This window comes from Crocodylus siamensis, chromosome 2, assembly GCF_052110815.1.
Source record: "Crocodylus siamensis isolate JL-2025a chromosome 2, ASM5211081v1, whole genome shotgun sequence".
Lineage (NCBI taxonomy): Eukaryota > Metazoa > Chordata > Crocodylia > Crocodylidae > Crocodylus > Crocodylus siamensis.
Window position 1 is genome coordinate 248,326,506 of NC_143396.1, and position 25,052 is coordinate 248,351,557.

The 25,052-nt window shown below is 42.8% G+C and overlaps 1 protein-coding gene across 4 annotated transcripts in view; it reads right to left on the reverse strand.

Annotated features, from left to right (window-relative positions):
- The window catches only part of BAZ1A (bromodomain adjacent to zinc finger domain 1A), a 101,407-nt gene that overhangs the window by 64,528 nt on the left and 11,827 nt on the right, over positions 1-25,052 (reverse strand). For all 4 annotated transcript variants that reach the window (XM_090033599.1, XM_090033597.1, XM_090033598.1 and 1 more), the window contains one exon: positions 22,081-22,359. In XM_090033599.1, the coding sequence (XP_089889725.1) occupies positions 22,081-22,359 (279 nt within the window). The remainder of the gene's footprint in view (positions 1-22,080; positions 22,360-25,052) is intronic.

Consider the following 25,052-nt stretch of genomic DNA (forward strand, 5'->3'; position numbering starts at 1 on the left):
CTTGCCCACAGGGCCAGACGTCATTCATCTGGCCAATGGACCGGTCCTGTGCCACTGGACAGGGCATGTTAGGTCAGATGAGTTAGAAACCCCTGGACTAGATGATATATTGATCCCTTCTGGTATTGAAAATGCATTAAAAAACAAACAAACAAACAAAAAACCACCTTTTAACTTTACTGCACTGAACCTAGGTCTATTAGCTGCAAAATTCTTCTACATTAAGCAGGTTAGACTCTGTCTATAGAGAGCGCAGTTGTTTCCTTTCAATATTTCTCACATTCCTCAAGTTTGTGCCATATGGATACCCTATTTCATACCCTATGGCACATAAAAGAAAACATCTAAATACTGAAGTAAAAACTTTACTGAATAATAACTCTCAAAATTATGCCATTTAATTGTGAGGCACTAAGTTCTTAAGCTTTTAAGTACTACCTTCATCAACTGAACAAGAAATTTATTTTAGTCCCCACCTTGCATGATAAGCCACAAAAACAGTTTCTTCAGTTCTAAAACTGTTTCCTAAATTAATTAGGTTAGCTTTATAACATTCCAGTATGAACAGCTACATAGGAATACAGAACTAACACCAGAGCCACCAGAGGGAGGCTCATCAGCATTTTTGGCACTGTGGGAGGTCGTTGGGGCTTGCTGTGGCCTCTCAGTGCCAGTCTGGTGTTGCGGTGCCTTCAAGTGCCAGTGCTTGTTTCCTCCTGCAGGAGCAACTGCCTACTTTTTATTAAGGGCCACAAAAAAGCCCTTAGCCCATGCATGTTTGTCCAATGTGGCTCATGTGTCTTATAGTCATGCTCAGTGTTGGCTGCATTTAATTAACTTCCTAGTTGATTTCCATTGCTGAAACACGCTTTTGGTAACAGTTTAATAATAGACAACATATTTAGATTTCCTTGCATGTGATTATAAAGATGAGGGACTTTTTTTCTCCTTACCAACTGGGAGGAAAACTCTGTCTTTTGTTTGAGTAAATATGGTATTAGCCTGGGTGCAATGCCACACAAATAGGGCTATGCTGCTTCCTATATCAGAGCTAGGGCAGTGTATTTCTGCATGATGCAACACAGTCTGTATCTAACGATGGTACACTAGGCTAATAAGCCAAACTCTAAGTTTCCTAGAGATTGATTCTTCATTCCCCCTGGTCAACAAAGCAGATGTTTTCTATACACAATCCAGTTAAATTCACATTTCTCAATCATCACCTTATTTGTGCATACTACTACAGATTAGGAATGCCTTTGGCATTAATACTTCTGCCTCCAACATGAATTTTACAAGTACTGAAAATAAAAGGTCTGATCCTAAGCGAGCACATGCTGTACATTATTTCATTAATGAAATAAGCATGGATTGAGACACATTCATCTGAAATTGCACACATTCTTAAATAGCTTGAAGTTCAACTAACCCATTTCACTCCATTCCCTCCAATGCCCATGGCCAACACATGTCCTCCTTCATTATGATTCCATCCACCAAATGGACATTTTTGTTTATGCATAGAAACCTAAAACTAGAGCTACATTCTGTTCAATGTTAAAGTGTTCTTCTTATAAGAATGACTGACCCGGGGCAAACAATACTTGAAATAGCTGGGGGAGAGAGGGGCAGGGAAAGAATCCTAATTGAATTTCCACACCTAAACTTTCAGACAGTATGGAAGAAAGCCAGCAGCTTCTCTTGGGATTCTGAAAATGTTTCCTATTTTGCATGCATACAAAGGCACACTGCTCTCTTAAGTGTGCACATGTCAATTGTTCACAAAATTGAAATCAATATACAACATATTTTATTCACAGAACCATGCTCATGTTGTGAGAGCTCCCATCTCCCCAGCCCCAAGAAATCCATTCAAAGTTGCCATTTCACCCCAACCTGCAACAACAAGCAAAAAGATTAAAGGTTTTGAGTTTTTCCCCTTGCACCCAAGAGGTAGAAAATTCAGAAGTCGGGTTTGCACAATGCCTGGTCCATTTTATACTACTAAGTAAACCTGTTGGGTTTTGTTTTGTGTTTGTTTGGTTTTGGGTTTTTTGGGGGGGAGGTTGTATTTCCTGACTTCTTTGTTTAAATTCTAGCTTTAGTGTGTTCTACCTTTATTTCTGTACAAAACAAATGTAAACTACTAAGATCTTGATGGTGCTCCATAATGTCCTGGAACTATTAGCTGAATTCCCATTCCTGTTCAAAGATGAATTTTCAAAAGTATGTTGATATTTATTTTAATATTTGATGCATATTCCGATTAGCTTGAAAACTACTATGTCACTTGAAGGACTAGAACAGAATATATGGTAGAGTTTGGGTTCTTCCCTGAGATATGACCCATTTTTATCATGCAGCAAACCATGAAGAAAACAGCAGATTGCTGATAGATGGAGTAAGGGAATGTGGTGAATGGTATAAGTCACACTCAATCTGACAGGAGACACTGATCTATGGGTCAGATTCAGTTGTTTCAGAAGCCTTAAAGACCTATCATTTGCAGTAGTTGATCCCTTACTTCTCAGGAAGTCTTTTGGAATCATTTCTTGTAGGAAAAAAACCTCAACTTGAATGAAGTTCATGGCCACTCGGATTACTAGTGTGATTCTCTACATGAATCATAGAAAAGATTTTTCTCAGTTGATCAGCAGCTGAAGGGCTTTAGAACTGTGCATGTTTGCCCTCAGGAGACAGTCATCCAGATACGGGTAAATTTTGGTTCAACAGTCTAAGAGGAAAGACTTGACACCAAGTGCCCTGTGCCTTAACAGAAACCAAGGTAACTGGTATGAATGAAAGTTTATGGGTTTTATGGCCACATAGATGGCAACTTTTAAGCAGAGAACTCTATTTCAACTACAGTGACAAGCAGTACCCAGTGATTCGAGTTAAATCTTGCATCATGCCTAACCAAAGGATAAGAATGGAGTTCAAACTGCAGAGGCAGAGAACTGCAGCTGTCTCATCCTTTCAAAATGTTACTTACAGTTAGATACTCCTGAAGTCAACATGTTATGAAGAATGCTTCTCCTACACCATGGCCTTTCAGCAGATGGATCAGCAAGGTTGACATCTCTGATGTTACATGTTATGAAACCAGCATAGAAGGAGACCCTCAAAGGACTAGGAAAGTGAAAAACTTTTAAAATTTAATTCTCTTTAACGTCTTTTTCATCTTAAATCATTACAAATACCTCAACCTTTAAGTGAGAGTCAATCAGTCAGTCTCTGGGACTCTAGAACAAGATCCAGTCTCTTCAACGCCACTGCTAGAACTATCCAACCTAACACAACCTTCAAGGAGAACAAGAGAAGATGTCTTGCTGCTCTTAGCCCATTCTCTGTGCTGGCCTCCACAGCCTGAGTCCACTGAACGTTGCAACAGAAACTGGTACTTCTTTGAAGGAACTGGGCACATCTGATTAGCTCTGACACTGATGGTAAAGGAAAAGGACAGAACACCATGAGACCTTGGTCAGACTTACTGGGCCTGAAATAGTGGAGAATGTAACTGTAACCCCTGGTTGCCATTACATACTACCAAAAATGGTTGATTTTTTTTTTTTTTTTGGTGCAAGAATGCCATCTGAGTTGTAGAAGCTACTTCTTCCCAATAAACTCTTAAACTGTTTCTGTTCATCAAGTGCAGACCTATGGAGCATTATTAGATCTTCAGAAGCCATACTGTCTCTACACTTATCAATGGACAATTAATTATCTGTTTCCTTCGATGGAGATTTTTCCTATTCATCAGATATCTGCAATTCCTCTTCTATCCATAGTAAGTGCCAATTTCAGTAGTGCTGTGTGGGCACCAATTAAAATGCAGTAGTCTCTGAAGGCAGCAGGGTGACAGAAAAGCCCTCGGCACTGAAGGAAACGTCTCTGGTGCCATGAAGCTTACCTATGACAAAAATCACCTGTGCCCAAGGTGGTACAGTGCTGGATCTAGCCATGTTGATCAGAGCCTTCAATTCCTGAAGGAGGGTGACATCAGAAGCTGGAGGCAAACTTCCAAAAGGTCCTTCCAGGTAGCTTATGCTTTTTGGCACTGGGGAGAAATTAGACTCTCTTGAGTGGATTGGAGGAACTTGTCTGGTTGGTTCTGAAGAGGTCCCCCATTTCTTTAACATATTTTAGGCTGCACAACAATATGTTTGAGACAAACAGTAAAGGCAGAGCCACCAGTCTTGAGGGAGATTCTCCAAACAAAGAATATATAGCAATCTTTGTTCACTTAGGACAAAGCAAACATGTGGTAGTACAGTAAATTTAAGGTGGTGTAAATTCACGTGTAGACATGCCCACAGTATACATATACCATGCACTCTCACAACTGAAAATAAATAATCTTCTAAATGTGAACTGAACATAACTATTATCTTCCTGATTCTATAAGCACAGTAGCAAAGCTGTTGATACATCTTGCTATTGATCCAGTGCTGCAGTTTCGATTTTCATCCTAGATTGTGCAGAAGGCTGACCCAGAAGTAAAAATGGGTACCTTGTTCTTTCAGCAAAGGAATCAGAGCAATCTCAACATGATGCTAGCCATATCTCTGTGTGCTACTGGCTACCACCATGTGCCCCTAACCATGTTAGCACTATGAACCATCTAGGCTCAGGCAGGCCTTTGATTCTAGTGGCAAACAGCTCCAATGTTTTTACTGAGGCAGCAGAGTATAAACTGAACAATGCCTTGTCAGTTTTCATGACATTCATGAGAACCCTTTGGGCAGCTGTGAACTGAAAAGAATCAAGTCAATCTCAAACTGCTGAAGACTGATAACGCTCCAAACAGTAGAGGCAGACACTAGAACTATTCACTTGAGGGAAAAAAAGTGACTTACATACATACAGTAGTAGCTAAGAGGCTCTGGGACAACAGAGGAATAAGAACAGAAAAGAGGAGGAATGATGCTGCAGCCAGAGAGGGTGCAGAAAACAGATATCAAAATTATCAGACACATGCTACTTTTTTCTCCACTATCACACTCACCCTCCGGTGTCATAAGATACTTTTAAGGGTGTCGCACAAAAATAGCACTCTTAGATGTGCAAACACTTACAAGTGATTCACAAGATAAAGCCAGAATCCATACTGTCAAAAACATTCTAACCTGTTGTGGTTTTTCTGAGTTCAACAAACTAATTACTCTATTACTTTTCAATCATCAAAAAACAAGTGAAAGCTAAGAAGCTGAATTTTCCAAGGGGCACCTTGGATCTATCAAGAGATACCTTAAGTCTGGTAAAGTTGACAACCACTGATCTAGGGGCAGTACTCTGGGAAGATTCCTAGCACCTTTTCCCTTCCCAGGGAGGGAAAAGGAAAAACACATTCTCATTTGAAGAGTGAGGCCAGCCCACTTTCGCTGTCTTTAGCTATTTAATAGCTTCCTCTGCTTAATAGGTTCCTGCTAAAATTTCCAAGCTCAACTTACACAAAGATGAACAAGATAAACTGAAGTGCTAAATCAGAAACAAGGGTCACATTCTCTTTTAACACCTTAAAATTTTTTGGGAAACTGTAAACTATTAACGAATTTAGAATAGACATTTGAGGTCATCCACTTCGGTAGTCTATAAGCAACTGAGCTTTAAAATTAAAATGGTACAATATTTTTAAGGCCTCAATTCGAAGTACTTTGGGATTACAGGCAACCCCCGCTTAGCACTCTTAATTGGTTCCTGAAAAACTGAGCATTAAGCAAAACCAAAATATTTGATGACCCAAGATGGCGACCACAATTGTTTTAAATGACCCAAGATGGTGACCACGAGCGTTATAACAAAACTTGCTGAGCGCTAAGTGAAATCAGGTATCAATTTTAAATGAACATTATAGCAAAATAGCATTACACAGGGGTTGCCTGTACTCACGTACTTAGTTACACATATAGTCCAAGTACCTTACTGAACTGGGGGCTAGTAACCTTTTACCACCTGTGACCTACTAAACAGACTCTGTAAAATTCTACTGTTGAAGGAACTCCTCCCTTAGCAAAAGTGAATAAATACTTAATATTCCAAATATTATTTTATAAAAGTATGCATTGTGCTCAACTATACAGAAAATTAATGTTTGCAAACATAAACTAAACCATCTATTTAAAAGGTAAGCATGTCACTGATTGGCAACTGAAAGCAATTACTCTGCACTGACAGTTCCGTGAATGCTGGGCAAGAGAACGGAATTCTCCTTCCCCTCAAAACATGAAACCATTTGTCCACTACTGTTTCTTTTGAGTCCTACTCTGTAAAGCTAGAGACAGTCATTACACATAAACTGGTTTCATAGTTTCATAATTCAGAAACTGATTTAAACCTGTAACAGAACAGATATTCAGTGCACATAAACCAGTTTGAACGTGGCTGAAACTGGTATCAGACTTCACTGATTTGGCTCAAACCGATTTATTCAAATGTCAGTCCCAGACCCCTTGCCAGTTTAAATTAAATCACTCCCCCAGCATCCCAGCATGCTCTCTGGGCTGGGTGAGGCGGGGCTCTCTGGTCCACAGCAGGGCTGGCCCTCCCCTCTGCTCCCTGGCTGCAGCTCTGGCAGTCTCTGCAGGCATCTGCCTGGCTCCTGTTCCCCTTCCCCTCCCCACTCTCTGCTAAGCAGGCATTCCCCCATCCCTCAGAGATACCTCTCAGCATTAGCTAGCAGACCACAAGCTGGCCACCTCTGAGCTGTGGCACACAGGACAAAGGCAGAATCAACAGATAGCTGGTAATATCCCTCTGTTGTTTTCCTAATGGGCAGATACATACTGAGTTAGGGGTGATAAACATTCCCCAGTCCTGAGCAGCCCAGCAGGGAAACCCCTCCCTAATCCTAGCATGCTGCTGGGCCTGGCCAGGGCCCCCTCAGCTCAGCACTGTCAAGGGAAGGGAGGGCTGCTCTAGCACCCCCTGGAGTGTAGCCTGAGCCAGTGCAGGCATGTGCCTGCATTTCTGGAATGAAAAGGGAAACTATCCACCTCCAAATCAGTTCAAGCTTACAGGTCAGACTAACCTGCAAAGATTGAATCAATTCAGGCTCAGGCTTTTTGAATGTATGTCCCTAGACTAAAAGGACAGGCAATGGGGAGGAATTGCCAGATAAGGGGCTACACAGAAACACAAACTGGGATCTAAGTCACAACCTCTTGACAAACAAAGCAGGAACTTCTGTTAAACTATTTATCAGTGGGGAAAAGAAAAAAGAGCAAAATTATACAGATCACTTATTTTAGTTTGTCATAACTCAGTAGTTCCTAGAAGACATTTCTGTCTAACATGTTTGGTGGCATATATGAAATTAGCTTGGTTCCCAAAAGATAGGTATGCACTTCACATAACACAAACCACGACTATCACTCTTGTTGTCAGTTTAAACAAAACGCCAAGCATTGAATAAGCTTAGAAAGTTACCTATACTCTTATGCCATACAATGATCTTTCTACCACTCTGCAACATAGAGGTGGCATAGGAATGATCGTACAGCTCGTGTAACAAGATGCTTGTCCAAATAAGTAATGGCTATATATTATAGAAAACTTTATCAGTAAATGTCAAAGAGCTTTACAAGGTGGGGGATCAGTACCATTACCCCATTTTAAAGATGTGGAAGCTAAGGCACAGAATGGTGAAGTGACATGTCAACCATCACCCTGCAAGCTAGCAGTAGAAGCTCGTATAGAGCAGGGGTCTCCCAAGTGCTGGACCCAATCTACTGTTCTCTCCACTAAGTAATGCTGCTTTAAAGGCATAAGCCAACCACTGCAACAGTTTTTTGAGGGGAGCTTAATTTGTAGACAGGTTACTTCTTATGTATCCACTATACAGTTCCTTACACCTGGCTCTGAAACATCTGGCTATTGACAAGTAGCAGAGACAAGATAGTAGGCTAATGCATCCATGGTCTATTTAGATACGGCAACACACAGCCTTTCTAGCAGAAGCCTTCATCCACCGCAGCCATTAATAAGTCAATATAGTGCTTTTAAAAGCTGTCTTAAGTTTTATTTTGATGGGTATTTATTTTCTATTGTCAGCAAGCAATGACTCTTTTTGCTATGGGGTCACCTAGTAGTCAAATATAATGTAAAACTTATTTCCCTTGATAACTGACAAAAGTCTTTCCCTTTACCAAGATGCCACTCCCTAACTAGCCTCTACTGAGCATATATAAACTATATTTTAGGCACCTATACATCTACCAGCTTTGGGCAAAATTTCAGAAGGATGACAAACAGCAACCATGACTATTGGTGGGTAGGGTGCTACAAACAAACCCACCCCACTTAACAGATTTTAAGCAAGGAGATGCTAGAGTTTCTCAATTAAGTGTTAAGAATTTTGTTACAACATGAACAAAATAGCATATTTTCTCAAAAATTGGCCTCTGAAAAAACCCCCACATTTTTTGGATGAAAATTTCCAGAAGATACGACTTAAAAATGCTACATGGAAAAAATGGTCACTATACTATACAAAGTATATACAGCTATCAATGCTGTCCACAATTCTGCTTGAGATCTCCAATTACATTTTAAAGTAATTTCATTATTTTGTTTTTTTCTAAAATGAAGGAAAAATAATACTTAATATTAAAGATAGAAATTGTGAACTAAAATGTTAGCAACCTCTCCCATTAAAACGAGCGCTGGCCAGAACACTGTAATTGTCCCTTATTCCTGTGGAAGATGTTCTAGATTTTTGTATTTTCTTCTAACACTCAATTAGAAGAATGATCTACTTACCTTTTCACATAAAGAGAAAAGGTAAGTAGTAAGACCTCTCACAGTAATCAAAAACTTTTAGCACTTCACAGGAGTATCAATACTTATCTTGAATAAAAATCTAACAAGTTTACCAAAAATCAGAGCCCAGGTTAGTTGCTGAAAATATGGAACTTATAGTAGAAGTGATTTGTTTCTTGAAACATTAGCAGGCCAAATTAAAATTAAAATCAACAAGTCTAACACAGTACACTGGACTAAAAATCCTGTTTCTCTCCACTTCAAGGCAGTAAGTATTCTTGTGTTAAATTCAGTAGAGGAAAAGTTTGGATCCAAAATATACTGTTGATATTTAACTGACTGTGATTTAGCTTGAGTTATTGGAGCCTGAATTGGATCACAAGCTACATGATAACTTTCTCTGCTAGAATGAACAAATCGGCAATCTAATAACTCACTATTCAAATCAGTAGAACCAATGCCTCCAATATGAATAGTGCAAAAGTCTAGTAAAATTTTCCAAGCTGAAATGTAATTCTTTTTACCTTATTGTTAAAGGAAATTATAGTGCCATCCCCTTCCACACTGAGGTACTCTCTGAAAATTCTGTTTGCCCTCAGCTTGCTTTATCCCTGCACCCTTAGTTGCCTTGCTGAGAATTAAAAAAGAACCTCCTCAGTCAGACTGCAGAAAGTTCTTTGTAATTTCTCTGGCTGGCTGTTGGGAACTGTTGTGGTCCTAGACAAGAACTAAAATCAGGGAGACAATCTACACTCTCAACATTTCCTCTGTTATTATATAAGCACTGGAAAAGGAGGAAGAAGTAACCTGACTCAAGAGTAACAAAACAATTCTTCTGCTGTCCAGCAAATATTTTCTCCCAACTTGCATAGGTGGACAGCTTAAGTAGAAGTCTGTACTATGTACCTAAAATCCCAACCATGATAATGTTTTTCAATAACCTAGAAAGTTACATTGAAACAAACTACTTGAATAAGGTTACAAAAGCAATAACACTTGAAGTTATAAAATGTCAGAATTAAAACTGCTTAAACAACATTAATGCATCCTCTTGTATATACATTATGCTATATCTTTAACTACCTGATCATATAGTACATTTTCCATAAAACTCAAGTTAAGTAACGCCTGGATCTTATAAAGTGACAATCCTCAAAATGCTTATTCATACAAATGACTTTTGCACAAATAGCTCCATTGCATTCAATGGGACAACAAGCATTTACGTGATCACGGATAAATTTTGTTACTTTCATTGAGGAAAAAAAATGCAATTTGATTATGGGATGACCATAACTATGTTTCTTTTCAATTAAAAAAAATAAATCAAAACAACATTGTTATAGCACGGATTGGCACGGATCTTTGAAAACTCCTGGCGCTCTGGTGTAGTGCCCGAAGACTGGAAGAAGGCCAATGTGGTGACGATCTTCAAAAAAGGGAGGAGAGTGGATCCGGCTAACTACAGGCCGATTAGCCTGACTTCTATCCTGGGGAAGATCTTAGAAAAGTTTATTAAGGAGGCCATCCTTGAGGGACTGGCCCAGGCTAACATTCTAAGGGACAGCCAGCACGGGTTTGTTGTGGGTAGCTCTTGTTTGACCAATCTCATTTCCTTCTATGACCAGGTGACCTATCACCTGGACAAGGGAGAAGAGATTGATGTCATATATCTCGACTTCAAAAAAGCTTTTGATCTGGTATCCCATGATCACCTCTTGGCCAAACCGGCCAGTTGTGGCCTTGGCTCCACCACGATCCGCTGGCTGGGAAATTGGCTTCATGGTCGGACCCAGAGGGTTGTGATTGATGGCAGTCACTCATCGTGGTGCCCTGTGACCAGTGGGGTCCCTCAAGGCTCTGTCCTGGGACCCATACTGTTCAACATCTTCATTAACGTTGTGGACATTGGAGTTAGGAGTGGACTGGCCAAGTTCGCCGATGACACCAAACTCTGGGGCAAAGCATCCACGCCAGAAGATAGGCGGGTGATCCAGGCTGACCTGGACAAGCTCAGCAAATGGGCAGACGAGAACCTCATGGTGTTTAACACCGAAAAATGCAAGGTTCTCCACCTTGGGAGGAAAAACCTGCAGCACCCTTATAGGCTCGGCAGTGCTACGTTGGTTAGCACTACAGAAGAAAAAGACTTGGGGGTCATCATTGACCACAAGATGAACATGAGCCTCCAATGCGATGCTGCGGCTAATAAAGCGACCAAAATGCTGGCGTACATCCATAGATGCTTCTCGAGCAAACCCCGGGACGTCATTCTCCCCTTGTACTCGGCCTTAGTGAGGCTGCAGCTGGAGTACTGCATCCAGTTTTGGGCTCCACAATTCAAAAAGGATGTGGAGAAGCTTGAGAGAGTCCAGAGGAGAGCCACGCGCATGATCAGAGGTCAGGAAAACAGATCTTACAATGACAGGCTGAGAGACATGGGACTCTTTAGCCTGGAAAAGCGCAGGCTCAGGGGTGATCTGATGGCCACCTACAAGTTTATCAGGGGTGACCACCAGGATCTGGGGGAACATCTGTTCACCAGAGCGCCCCATGGGATGACGAGGTCGAACGGTCACAAACTCCTGCAAGACTGTTTCAGGCTGGACATAAGGAAGAATTTCTTTACTATCTGAGCCCCCAAGGTCTGGAACAGTCTGCCAGCGGAGGTGGTTCAAGCACCTACATTGAACACCTTCAAGAGTAAATTGGATGCTTATCTTGCTGGGATCCTATGACCCCAGCTGACTTCCTGCCCTTTGGGCAGGGGGCTGGACTCGATGATCTCCTGAGGTCCCTTCCAGCCCTAATGTCTATGAAATCTAGCTGAGAAAATATGGTAAATTTCTACATCACCCAAATAAAACATTTTTAGGGAGAGTTTAGACTTGAGGTTGTTTTTAAAATTGTAAATGAGGATCGAACAAGCCTCTTTTTAATTAGTTTTATTTATAAAAAAAATCATGTAAGGGGGATTAAGCACACAAAAATAACACTTTGAAAACAGAAGCCAAAAGTCCAATTTAGAATCAATGGCTGTAAAATAGTACTGCATGACCAAATCACCACAGTACATATATAGCTAGGGACCTACTTAAATCTCAGCTTCACAATTTTTGCAGAAACTGTAAAAAACAGTAATCTCCCCAATTGCCACAAAAAATTGAATTGGCCATAATTTCCTGTGGAATCAGGGCCAGACACAGGCTTGGGCGAACCAGGCAGCCTCCCGGGACCCAGATCGAAAGGGGGGCCCAAAAATGGTAATTTAAAAACTATTATCATCATTATTTCTGGCAAAAGGGGGCCCAATACTAAAAGTTCACCTAGGGCCGCCAGGAGCCTAGTTACTAGGGGTGTGCAAAGTGGGAAGTGTTTGATTCAGATTTGGCCCAGTTTGGACAACAGTGATTCAATTTGTTGATTTGCATGACTGTCCCAATTTGATCAGGCCAAATCTGAATCTAAATATTCAATTCTGATTCAGAGAATCAGTGATTCAGCCATAGACACAGCTTTATATGGTTTTTTTCTACGTGGCTCGAGGTACCAGGCAAGGTAACAAAAGTATTTCTTGTCCACTTCTGGGTCTGCAGCCAAGTGCGTGGGGGAACCCCCACCCCCACGGGATGCTCCATCTGCCCCACCATCTCAGTGTCCGCGAGCCACGCCTAGTACCTCGAGTTACGTAGAAAAAACATATAAAGCTGTATCTATGGCCGAATTGTCAAATTCCTCTCTCAGGGCACTAAGGTATCTGCTGCTTTAAGAGCAGAAACTGCCTAGGGAGAGGGCCCTAAGAGCCAGACAGAAACCCCACAGGTGCAGGTTGCTATGGCAGCAGGCTAACAAGGGAATTAGTCTGCACCTGCACCTGGTCAGCTGACCGGAAGAAGGCAGGGCCCTGGGCACATATAAACCCCAGAGCCGAGACCAGCAGGAGTTAGTTCTCTGGCAGCAGCCAAGGGAAGAAGCCTCTAGGGAAGAATTGCCCAGACACACTATGGCTGCCTGAGATGCTGCATGTAGGAGCTTACCAGGTACTTGGCCTACAAGGCACTTAGTGTTGGAGGCAGGGGGGAGAAAGTTTGACTTTTAAAAAGGGACAGAGCACACCCTGACCTACTTGTGTTATGTTATAGCCCAGGGGCTCATATTTTGGTTGCTGCTTATAAACTGGTGGATTGGGCTGAGGCTATTGGGGAAAGAAGAGGCCTCAATGGGGGCCCACTACAGTGTGAGAACACCAGCACCAGGGGGCACGGTGACAAAAGGGGTGAGCAGACCCCAGTGCCAGGGGGCATGGTGACAAAAGGGCTGCGGAGAGCCCAGCACCAATGTAGGTGCAGAGACAAGGCTGCAGAGAACCCAGAGATGACCAAAGGCCTGGCTAGGCTAGGACCTCAGAGAGACAATGTGCGAATGCCATCTGTGAGGCTTGGGGCATGGTAAAGGGGTGGCTTTGGAGCCACGAATCTAGGCCATAAGGCTGAGGGTGTCCCATGAGGCAACCATTTTGAGCAGGACCCAAAAGGGGTCCAAGAACCCAAAGGGTTCAGTGGGGTCCATCTGGACCGTGCCGAAACACAAACTCGAGGGCAGCCTCCCTATTTATTGTAATTACTAACAAGACGTGATAGGCAAGGAACAGGGTGTCCGTTGAGCAAGACTGGCATGGTTACAGCCCTAAGGGCATCATGGCCATCCCTGGGGACCCCATCCTATGACACTCTCCAAATCAATTTGGAGGCTTCCATTAATCTCTCCAAATCAAATTGGGTCTCCTGATTTGATTTGGAGATTTGGCCACTGAAAAAACACCCCAAAAAAGCAAAATACGTTTCAGCTCAGGATTGCATAACACAGTTCTGTATAGAAACTTTGCATCAGATGGTGGTAAAATGTTTTGTTCACGCTGCAGTGTGACTGGATGTGTAGAGGAAAAAAAGCACTGATTGGCCTTTAGAGTCCAAATGGCAAATAAAGTGAAAGGCTTCTACAGTGGCTGAAGGTCAGAACAAGAAACAAGCGATAAATGTCCTTGATGTTTACCAGAACCACTGAATGCAGTTTACCAGACAAGAGTGGCTACATTCGAGCTAGTGCAAGCATTTATGGCTGCCAAAATCCCTCTGAGAAAACTGGTAATCTGAAATGAAGGGACTACTTGAACAAGCACATGTCAAATGCTGGCAGTTTCCATTGTGTGAACAAGCTTCACCAGAATTATCTACCAGGAATAACTGCTCCGCATGTTCAGTCTACAAATTCTGCATTGGCAAAATATGAATTAATGTTGATTTTAGCAGATGAAGTAACAGATGTTCAGGAATGACTATGTTATCCACATTTTATTTGTACCTGGAAGCTGGAAAGACTGCGATTTGCCTGATTTTCAAACAGAGCCAGTTCAACTCATGTCTGTACATTTTTCAACTGTAGCACAAACTGTAACGAGGGCTATTGTAAACTACAGCTTAGAATTTAACAAGATCTCAACATGTCTGGCTGATAATGCAATGTAGATGTGCAAAGTTTTCTCTGTTGTGCTCCATGGAATGATGCCCAATGTAATTTATGTTAGCGGCAATGCACATATTCTGTCTTTAGTAAGAGATACCGGGCGCACAGGTTTTCCTGATGTGGCTAGACCGGTTTCCTCTTTAAAAAAAGCATTCAAACACTGTTCAGGCTGTAAGCTTCAATACAGGGAGTTCATCACCAATCAAAATGGGGATCTAAATGCAACTGTGTCACTTCCACCAAAACCAGTGCTTACAAGGTGGAATTTATGCTTCAACAGTTTGTTACCGTGCAAAGAATATTAAGTGCTACCAGCAATTTGTGCATGACAAGCTTGAAAGTCGCACCCAGAATACAGTGTATGCTTAAACTACATGATTTCTTATAACTGGATGACACTGAAAATCAAGTTAAGTTGGTGGCTGAAAACACAATCCAGTTCATGGAGCTTCTAATGTGGTTTGAAAAAGTTCAATATCTTTAGGCTCTGATCCACCAAGCACAGAAGCGGATGGATATGATAAATTGGGTTGAAGACATGGTATCACACAATTTCCAAACTGTCAAAAGTGAAAACCAGAGGAGACAAGAACTGTTCCAAGCAATAGATGCAGTCAATACTACAAGTACGATCAGTCACTACCACCTAGGCTTGAACAACCACCTGCCTCTCTCTCTCTTTTTTTAGTACTGTTTGCATTTCTTACCCAAATCGGGTGCCCCTTCTGAGTTCTGACCCTCAGCTACTTAAATCAAAACCTGGATGGCAACAAATGTGCACGACACCCAGCATTGCTGCTTACGTGAACTTTGTCAAAGAATGCCAGATGCTTTTGACTATGACTGGATTTTGGGATCCTGTTTACGATTGGTTTCCACATCTCTACAACTGGGAAAACACTGCCTACCTATTCCAACCAATTCAGTGGATGCAGAACGAGCAATCTCAGTGTATGGACAAGTGTTCATACTGCAGAGACACAAGATGTCAGCTGCAACTGCTAGTGGACACTGTATGCTAACAACTAACATGGTTTCAATCAAGGTTAATATTATTTAGTACTTCTAAACTTTTTGTAGACACTAATAATAAATTATGATATAAGTTACAAGTCATACTGGACGCATCTACACATGCGACTGATGTGCACGAATAAACTCCAGTGTTTATTGCTTATTGCTCTGGAGGTTTTTTTGCTGCTGTTTTAACACGTTAAAAAATCTAGAAGATATTGCTGGAGTGGCTGCTCCACCTGGACTCCACATGCTGCAAAAGGTCTTGCTGAGGCACAAACATGCTTCAGTGCAGGGGCTGCCAGCCAGTTAGCCCCGCACTGAAGCACCGTGTGCCCCAGCCAGATGGGGTAGTGTCTACACATGCACTGCTTCACACAAAAAACCCCCAAAACTCCACAGCAGGGTATTACTTGTATTTTACAAGTACTACCCTGCTACGGAGTATAGTAGTTTTATAAGCCCTAATGGTGTCTGCCTGTGCACCCCTGAGATATTTACTGCACAGTTAGAATCATAGAATGGCAGAAAATTAGGGTTGGCAGGGTCCTCAGGAGATCATCTAGTCCAACCTCCTGCTCAAAGCAGGACCATCCCCAACTAGATCATTCCAGCCAGGACTGAGGCATGACTTAACCTCCAAGGATGGAGGTTCCACTACCTACCCATTCCAGTGCTTCACCACCCTCCTAGTGAGAGAGTTTTTCCTAATATCCAACATGAATTTTCTTTCAGCCCAATCCTCTAATTTGTCTAGGTCACTCTGAATCCTAGACCTACCCTCCAGCATACCTACTACTCTCCCCACCTTGGTGTCATCTGCGAACTTGCTGAGGGCGCACTCTATCCCATCTTCCAGGTCATTGGTAAAGATATTGAACAAAACCAGCCCCAGGACTGACCCGTGGGGCACTCCACTACCAGCTGCCAACTAGACATTGAGCCTAGACAGATTAGTTAGATAGGCAGAACAGAACCAGATGCTGCTCAACACTGAGAAGTGTAAAGTGCTCTACATGAGGAGGAAAAATCTGGAACAAACTTGCATCCTCGGTGGTGCTACACTAGCTTGCACCATGTCCGAAATGGACCCGGGGGGTGGTCATAATTGACCATAAAACGAATGAGCCACCGGTGTGATGCTACAGTTAACAGATCAAACTGATGCATCTGAAGCAAAACTAAGGAAGTTATTTTCCCGCTCTACTCGGCACTGGTGAGGCTGCAGTTGGAGTACTGCATCCATTTTTTGGCACCACACTTCAAGAAGGATGTTGAGAAGCTTGAGAGAGTCCAGAGAAGAGCCACTCGTATGATTAGGAGGCCTGAAGAGCAAACCATCGGAGCAAAAGCCGATTGATATGGGACTGTTCATCATAGAAAAGAAACTTCAGGGGCATTTGGTGGCAGCTTACAAATATAACAGGGGAGAGCATCAGGGGCTAGGTGAACAACTATTCACCAAAGTACCCAAGGGAAAAACCACGAGAAACAGTCATAAACCCCTAGAAGAAGGTTTCAGACTGGATATAAGGAAAAATGTCACTATTCATGTGACCAGACTCTGGAATAGACTCCCAGCAGGGGTGATGCACGCACCTACCCTGGAGATCTTCAAAAGGAGACTGGATGCACACCTTGCTGGGGTTATTTGACCCCAGCAGTCTCTCCTGCCCAGAGCAGGGGGGGCAGGACCCGATGATCTCACAAAGTCCAAATCCCTTCCAGCCCTAAACTTCTGTGAATCTGTGAGCTCAATGATCCAGCCAGCTTTCTATCTACCTTACAGTCAACCCATGCTTCCTTAACTTGCTTGCAAGAATACTGTGGGAGACTGTATCAAAAGCCTTGCTAAAATCAAGATATATCATGTCCACTGCTTTCCCTGCATCCACAGAACCAGTCATCTCATCATAGAAGGCAATCAGGTTGGTCAGGCATGACTTGCCCTTGGTGAATCCATGTTGACTGTTTCTAATCACTTTCTTCTCCTCCAAGCGCTTAGAAATGGATTCTTTGAGGACCTACTCCATGATTTTTCCAACAACTGAGATAAGGCTGATGGGTCTGTAGTTCCCTGGATCCTCCTCCTTCCGTTTCTTAGAGATGGGTACTATATTTGCCCTTTTCCTATCATCCAGGACCTCCTCCAATCTCCACGAGTTTTCAAAGATAATGGCCAGCTGCCCTGCAAGCACATCAGGCAACTCCCTCAATACTCTTGGATACATCCCTTATGGCCAAATGGACTTGTACACGTCCAGCTCCTCTAAATAATCCCTAACCTGTTCTTTAACCACTGATGGTTGCTCACCTTCTCCCTAAACTGTGCTGTCCAATGCAATAGTCTGGGAGTAGATCCTGCCTGTGAAGACCAAGGTTAAAAAAAAAGGTATTGAGTACTTCAGCCTTTTCTTCCTCATCTGTCACTAGGTTGCCTCTCCCATTCAGTACGGGTCTCACACACTCCCTGACCTTCCTTTTGTTGCTAACATATTTGTAAAAAACCCTTCACATCCCTTGCTGGCTGCAACTCCAATTGTGCCTTGGCCTTACCAATTTCATCCCTGCATGCCCAGACAATATTCTTATATTCCTCCCTAGCCATCTATCCAAGCTTCCTTTTTATGTTTAAGCTCACGGAGTTCTTTAAAAATAATCCCAGTTCCCTCAGCCTCTCCTCATTACGTCATGTGCCCCACCCCCTAACCATTTTTATTGCCCTCCACTGGACTGCAGTTAATTAGTCAACTGCACAGTAAATGTCTTGTGTAGACATGCCCACCATGTATAAGTTTTTATATTAATGATATATTTAAATTTAGTTTTAATTACAAATTTAAATTTAATATTTAGATGTATAATATACTAATGTATACAATTATTTCCATGGAACTTCATAATCCTGTGGAATTTGATATTTAATTATGTGGTTTTTGCTTCTCAGCCAATTGGTAGAGAGGGAAGAGGGCTGCCAGAGCCTGTCTGTCAATCAGCAGCAAGGGATGGGGCCACCATGAAATGCCTGCAAAATTGGCTCTGGGCCCCATAAGGTTAAAGTTCCAAAAAGGCGTTTTATTAACAACAATTGTATGAATTGAAAAGCAAAACTAAAATGTGATCAGACTTAAGTTAAACTCAAATTTAGTCAGACACCTTTGGATAAAAAAAACACCTTCACCTTGGTGGACTAAGATTATTTTATCGGAACTTTAATAATTTAAAAATGTAGTATTTTCCAAGGCAGATCCAATTATTCTGAGATTAAAATTGCATTATCACTTTTAACAGAACAATAACTCTATTATTCATTTCATTCTTTAAGTGAAAGGGACAAATATTTGACAAAAGCAAAGTTAACATTGATTTACTATCCTCCAAACAAAATGTGAAAAGAATTTTGAATTTCATTAGGTAAAAGAACAAGAAAGCTCCCCCTTTCTATGTCTATATTAACTAACTATGCACCTGTTTTTCATGTAAAATTTAAAAATTTAAGAAAGATAAACAAATATTTTAGTCAGCGATTTACCAAAAAAAAAAGAAAAAAAAATAAAGTAGAAAGTTAGTCTTCTGAAACTTGTATATATTCTTCCAAAGCTGGAGTGCTCAACCTGTGTGGCCTGCAGGCCAGATCTAGTTTGTGGTGGTAGGTCATCCAGCCTGCTGGGCTCTCCACCAGTCTGAAAATTTGGTGGTAAGGGTGCTGCTAAATTTCCAAACACATAGGGAAAGCTGTAGCCTGGACAGAGTACCTTGCTGGATAAGGCACAAAGGGCAGTGCACTGGGCTGAGCAGAGGCAGTGTGGGGACCCAAAACCCATCATGCAGAGCCAGGCAGGGGTGGCATAGAAGCCCAGCACACAGGGCTACAGAGAGGCGGCACCCAGCCCCAGAGTTGCAAGGCCCAATCTGAACTGTGGACCAGCGCCATTTCAGTCATCTCGTCTGTGAGGCCAGAAGATTGAGCACCACTGTTCTAACGCATTCTTTTGGCTGGGTGTCTGGAAAATGCCAGCCCCTTAAGGTTAAGACAAAATGAGACATTTTCATATACCAACTGAAAAAAAAAAAAAAAAAAAACATTCCTAAACTAAAACTGCTTTGTTAAATCGTTCTCACCTACAATTTATAGTATAAATGTTTCTGGAAAATTAAATTGATTTGTTGAGCCAAAGTAGTTTAATATGAGGACTAATGTGTTCGAATCCATTAAATGGAACCATAGGGAAGTAAAAAGAAAAAAAAAACCAAAAAAACCCAACTCCTGTGTAGGTGCCTTTTAAAGGGAAACAATAGTCTTTCTTGAGACAGTTTCCTGCCTTTCCACTTTCCAGAAGCTCCTCCACCTCAACTTTGCAGACAGAGACTCCATAGTTGTAGGTATTTCGCACCTTTTTCCCCATGGACTACAAATGAGGTAAAGCTTCTGATTAATTTATGAGCCCCTGCTCACTAGTCCTCTAATATGCATAAGTTATCTTATGGATCAAGCATCCACTATTTATACCACATGGCCACTTCATAGCCTGAGGAAGCCTAAAGCTGACAGGAAAAGACAATTTTGCAAAGATTTATACAAGTGCTTTAATCTTTAGATTGAGAAAATTGAGAGAATTTTCTGATCCCTTCAGAGAAACAGTGTAAGCGAAGAATCAGACCAGTTAATTTAAATTAAATTGTGATATTTGAATAAACAAGTTACTGATCACTTGTGAGAATAATTTTTCTAGAGTTTAAGTTTTCTCCATACCCTCAACACACAGCCTCACCATTCATTCCCTTTACCAAAAGTTTCCCTCATCAGAAATTTATTTTAAGACAGTACCAAAATGCAGTAATATCTGCAATTTACAAGCTAGTACGTTTGAACAAAATCAGCATTAAAATCGTATAAAAATGGAATCCCAAAATAATAGGTAATACAAATTTCTCTTAAAATTCTTCACTTTCTAAGCACGCCTTACTGCAGCGGTAGGCAACATTTTTTGGCGGGAGTGCTGAAAACCCCCACAGTGCCTACCTTGGAAGGTGCCGGGGTGCCGGCATGCCAGAAAAACAAAATGAGGGCAGGGGGTACATGGCAGGATGCCCTACTTGGGCCCCTTGCCCCCCCCACCCAAAGCCCTTGCCTCCCAGCCAAAGCCCCTGCCCACCAGCCTGGGCTCTGTGGCTGTCAGCAACTACCCAGAACCTTGGCCAGCTGCAAATATCTGCCGCCTCTCTGCCCTGGCCCCAGCCGTCTCCCATCCCAGACCTGGCCCCAGGCTCCGGGGAGGCAGCACATACCAGAAAGCTGCCTGCTCCCAGCTCCCCGCTGCCCTGCCACACTTCCCCTGTGTGCACGGGAGCAGTATGGACAGCAACACTGGGTTGTGCACCTTGCTGCTGCCCCCACCTGCAGGGGAAGTGTGGCAGGGCAAGTGTGGCAGGGCAGTGGGGAGCTGGCAGCTTTTTGTGTCTCCTGCTGTGCCCTGCTGTGTCGGGTTCCAACGCTGCTTTGCAGAAGCAGCGAGGGCAGCACAGCAGAGAGCACTACCGGTATGTGCTGCCTCCGCAGGGCCCGGGACCAGGTCTGGGGCTAGGAGACAGCTCGGCCCAGGGCCGGGGCTGGGGCAGATGTTTGCAGCTGATCCAAGTTCTGGGTAGCTGCTGACGGCCACAGAGCCCTGGCTGCTTGCAGCAGGGCTTCCATGGGAGCAGCCCAGGCTCCATGGCTATCAGCAGCTACCCAGAGCTGGGGCTGGCTGCAGCTGGGAAGCTACAAACAGCTGCTGCCCTCCAGCCCCGGCTGTCTTCTGGCCCCAGGCTCGGGGAAGGCAGCAGGTGCCAGCACTGCACCCATTGGGGCTGGGGAGGCAGCAGCTGTTTGTAGTCTCCCAGCTGCAGCCAGCCTCAGCTCTGGGTAGCTGCTGGATCCTGGGCTGCTCCCAGCAGGGCTTGCAGCGTCCCAGCTGCCTGCTGGGAGCAGCCCAGGCTCCCAGCTGGCAGAAGCTACCCAGAGCTGGGGCTGGCTGCAGCCTGGAGGCTGCAAACAGCTGCTGCCTCCCCAGCCCCAACACATACAGTTGCCAACCCCTGTGTTACTGTATCAAGACCATATTCTTGAGCTAGAAATTTCTTACCCTTTTCAAAATTTAAAAAAAAAATAAAAAATCAAGCTTAAATTGATTCTTTCAGTTTTCTCAAGTTCTGTTACTTCTGGAGTTATAAAACTAACAGCTCATGATTTACAAGCCCCAAGAGAGAATCCTTAGCATTTGTTCATAACTACCCTGGTTGACAGCTACATCTCACCCCAAATCTTTCTATTATGTTTAACATATACCAATACAGCTTGCCTACAATGTCTGTATCATCACTTTCACACTCTATAGCCTAATATTTTGCAGAAGTTTCCCTGCGTTCCATTCAGTTGGCTCTGAGTGACTTAACACCTTTTCTTGGACTCTGAAGAGTTGTTCAGCCTCCCAGACCCCAACTTGCTCTTTGCATTGCAGTGGTTTTTTGACAGAGGCAGGATGTGCCATCTTCTAAATCAAACAGACTTCTCTGGAAAGAGCTGATGGACAATGTGTACAGTTCTCCTGCCTCCACAACCATTACAGCACTTAGTAGACCAAAGAACGAGAAACTGAGCTCAGAATCCAAGACAGTAAGTAGCAATAACAGAACAGGTACCCAAAGCCACTGGACTTGATCTTGTGCGCAATAATTTGTAACCTCAATTTAAAAAAATGCATACTATATACACACATTTCAAGATTATGTTTAAAAGATATTTACCTTGCGCCATTATTCCTAATTACGTCCACTGTTTCACCAACAAAATATCGATCCTTGACATAAGTAAAGATTTCATCACAGATTTCATGAAGTCGTGAGCGATGGGTAAGGGTGGCCAAGTATAAAACTGGAACTATAAGTGCCTCTGGAAAACTCTGGAGATTATGCCTTGCTTTCTTTTCTGATTCTAGTGCTTCCTGATATGTGAGTCCCGGTTTACCCGTGACAGCACAACTCCACACAAGGCTGTTACACAGAATGGTGCGTTCAAAGAAGTCACTGTAAAGAAGAGAAAGGAAGAAAGTGAACAAACTGTAAATGCTGGCTAGAGTTTTCTTCTCTATTATATGGCATTACACATCTCTGCTAAGTGAAAAACACGCTTTACAAATCCAGAGTGTAAAACATAAGCCTGCTGCTATTCACATTATAGACAGTAGTATCCACCAGGGTTTAGTAACAGCCATCACAATAGGTCTAGAGAATGTTATTACTGGATCTCCCATCATGTTAGAGTACTTAATGATCATTTTCCACTTCTGTTAACCCCTCCATTCAGTACCTATAAATCTGCTATGCAAGGACCAAAACCTGTTCTCAGTACAGACTATAGTAAAACTCAGATTATTTTAAGTGGCAGCATCAAACTCTAAGACTCTGCAAATAAATATCATGAACATGTCCCTTTGAGTTACTATATTTACTTTACTATATTTACTTGAATCCAAGATTTTTGTCCCCTGTTGGAAAAGTCCCTTGTCTTAGAATTGAATATATGGTGTGGGGAGGCAGGGGGAGGGAACGGACAGGTGGCTGCTGTGGCACTGGCCCTGACCCCCCGCCCACTGACCCAAAAGCCATGGAAGCCTCTACCCCCTCCCATGTTGCCTGCCCCTCACCACCTCACTCACCCTCCCCCGCACCTCCCTGCCACTTTCCCAGTGTTGCAGCTGTAACTCTGGCCCATTCTGACCTATGGCACAAAGCACACATTTGCTCTGGCCCCCACCCAGCCCAGTAACAGCAATGGCAGCTCTACCCTCAGTCCCAACCTCAGCTCCAACCCAATCCCAGAGCTGCCACTGCTAAAACCACTGCTGCCTGGTCAGGCAGGAGCCGGAGCTAGTATGTGCTCCATGTCCCAGGATGAAGTGGAGCCACAACTCCGGGTAAGCAGCAGCGAGGAAAGGAGGGGCACACGGGAGGTGAGTGCCAGGAGCACAAGAACTATGGGTTGGGGACAGATGCCAGACAGGCAAATGGTACAGGAGACAGGTGGCAGGCTGCTTCATTCCCCTGTTGCCAGCCCCCACTGCTTGCCCCATTGTGGAGGCAGGGAGGGCGGGCGGATGAATTGAAGATGACCCTCCAATAATTAGATTCTATACATGAAAAATTATAACGAGTGTATTGGTCTTCCATGTACAGAATCTCATTACTGGGGGGGGGGGGGGGGTCATCTTGAATTTGGGTAAATACAGTAATTTATTTCCTACATCCCCCACACCCCTATCCCATCCCTATACGTAAATGCTTGAGCGCCCAATATTGTACAAACTAATCTTGCAATTCTGTCTTAAAATAGTTTCAATTAATGTTTCAATTTGCTCTTCAGTAATCAAGACACTAGTGGTTTTGAGTGTTCTGGCTCACAAAGGATGAAGGGAAGGTTAAAAAACTCATGTCAAGCACTTTTAAATAGTTTTTATTCCTGCACTGTTTATACTAAACTTACAGAGCACTAAAACAATTTTTTTCTGCTGATTCTTTTCCTTACTTTTTTCTATTTGTCACATATTGATTTTCCTTCCCTCACATATTCCAATAAATATTAAAATTACCATTGTTGTTCTTCACAGAATCACAGAAAAGTAGGGCTGCAAGGGACCTCTGGAAATCGTCTACTCCAGTAGCAGTCAACCTTTTTGGCAGAAGTGCCACAAATTAGCCCTGCACCCTCCCCAAGTACCACTCCAATCCTCTTTCTCTGCCCAATCTATTGCTCCATTTTCTGCTTCCATCCTTGATTGACTATTTGCTTTCTACTCTATCTACTATTGCTCTGCCTGTCCCCTCCCTAATCTGCCTCATGCCACACACAGGCTGCTTATACCACTTATCTACCCCGATCTAGTCAAGCTCCCTGTCTGAGGCAGGATCATCCCTATCCAAACCATACCATACAAATCCTTCTCTGATCTATCATGAAAACTGCACAAATAGGCTTGTCACACAATTATAAGGCACAGCACCCTGATCTGCCACCGATAAAACAAGTTTACTTCCAAATTAGTACAGCAGTATCATATATCACTGGGAATGGCATTTATAAGTCCAGGGCTGTCAAACTAGCAAGGGTTAATGCGCAGCCGCCAAGTTCCTGTCCAGCCACTGCTTCCCCTGTTGTCTGGCTACTGCTATAGCCAGGGTCTTTAGGCTCTCCCTATCTCCCTCAGCTTTCACTTCCTGGCAGCAGATACCCCAGCATAGTGCAGCAATGGAATTGCCTGCCTGCATGGTGTGGACACTTACAAGCTGAACAGCCCTGTCTTAGTCAATACCTGTTACAGGGTGAGCCCATCATAATATTTTTATTGTGGCTTGTTAAAATAATGTCTAGATGAATAACTGATTAAGCAGAGACAGTAAATACAGAATGAAAACAATTTACCAACTACATTAAGGCGATCCACTATGCAACATAACAGTTTGACACAATATGCAACTATTTTTTCAGACAAGGCTCTTTGGGTAAATCTGGTATCTTTTATTAAACCAACTCAAATAGTTGTAGAATTTTTTTTAAGCTTTTGGGTACAAATACCCTTCATCAGGCTGAGATGAAGGGTACTTGTACCCGAAAGCTTGCAGAGAAGAATTTTTCCAACTATCTGACTTTATCTAATAAAAGATACCAGATTTACTCAAAGGGCCTTGTCTTCCTATGTCCTTAGACCAACACAGCTACAACT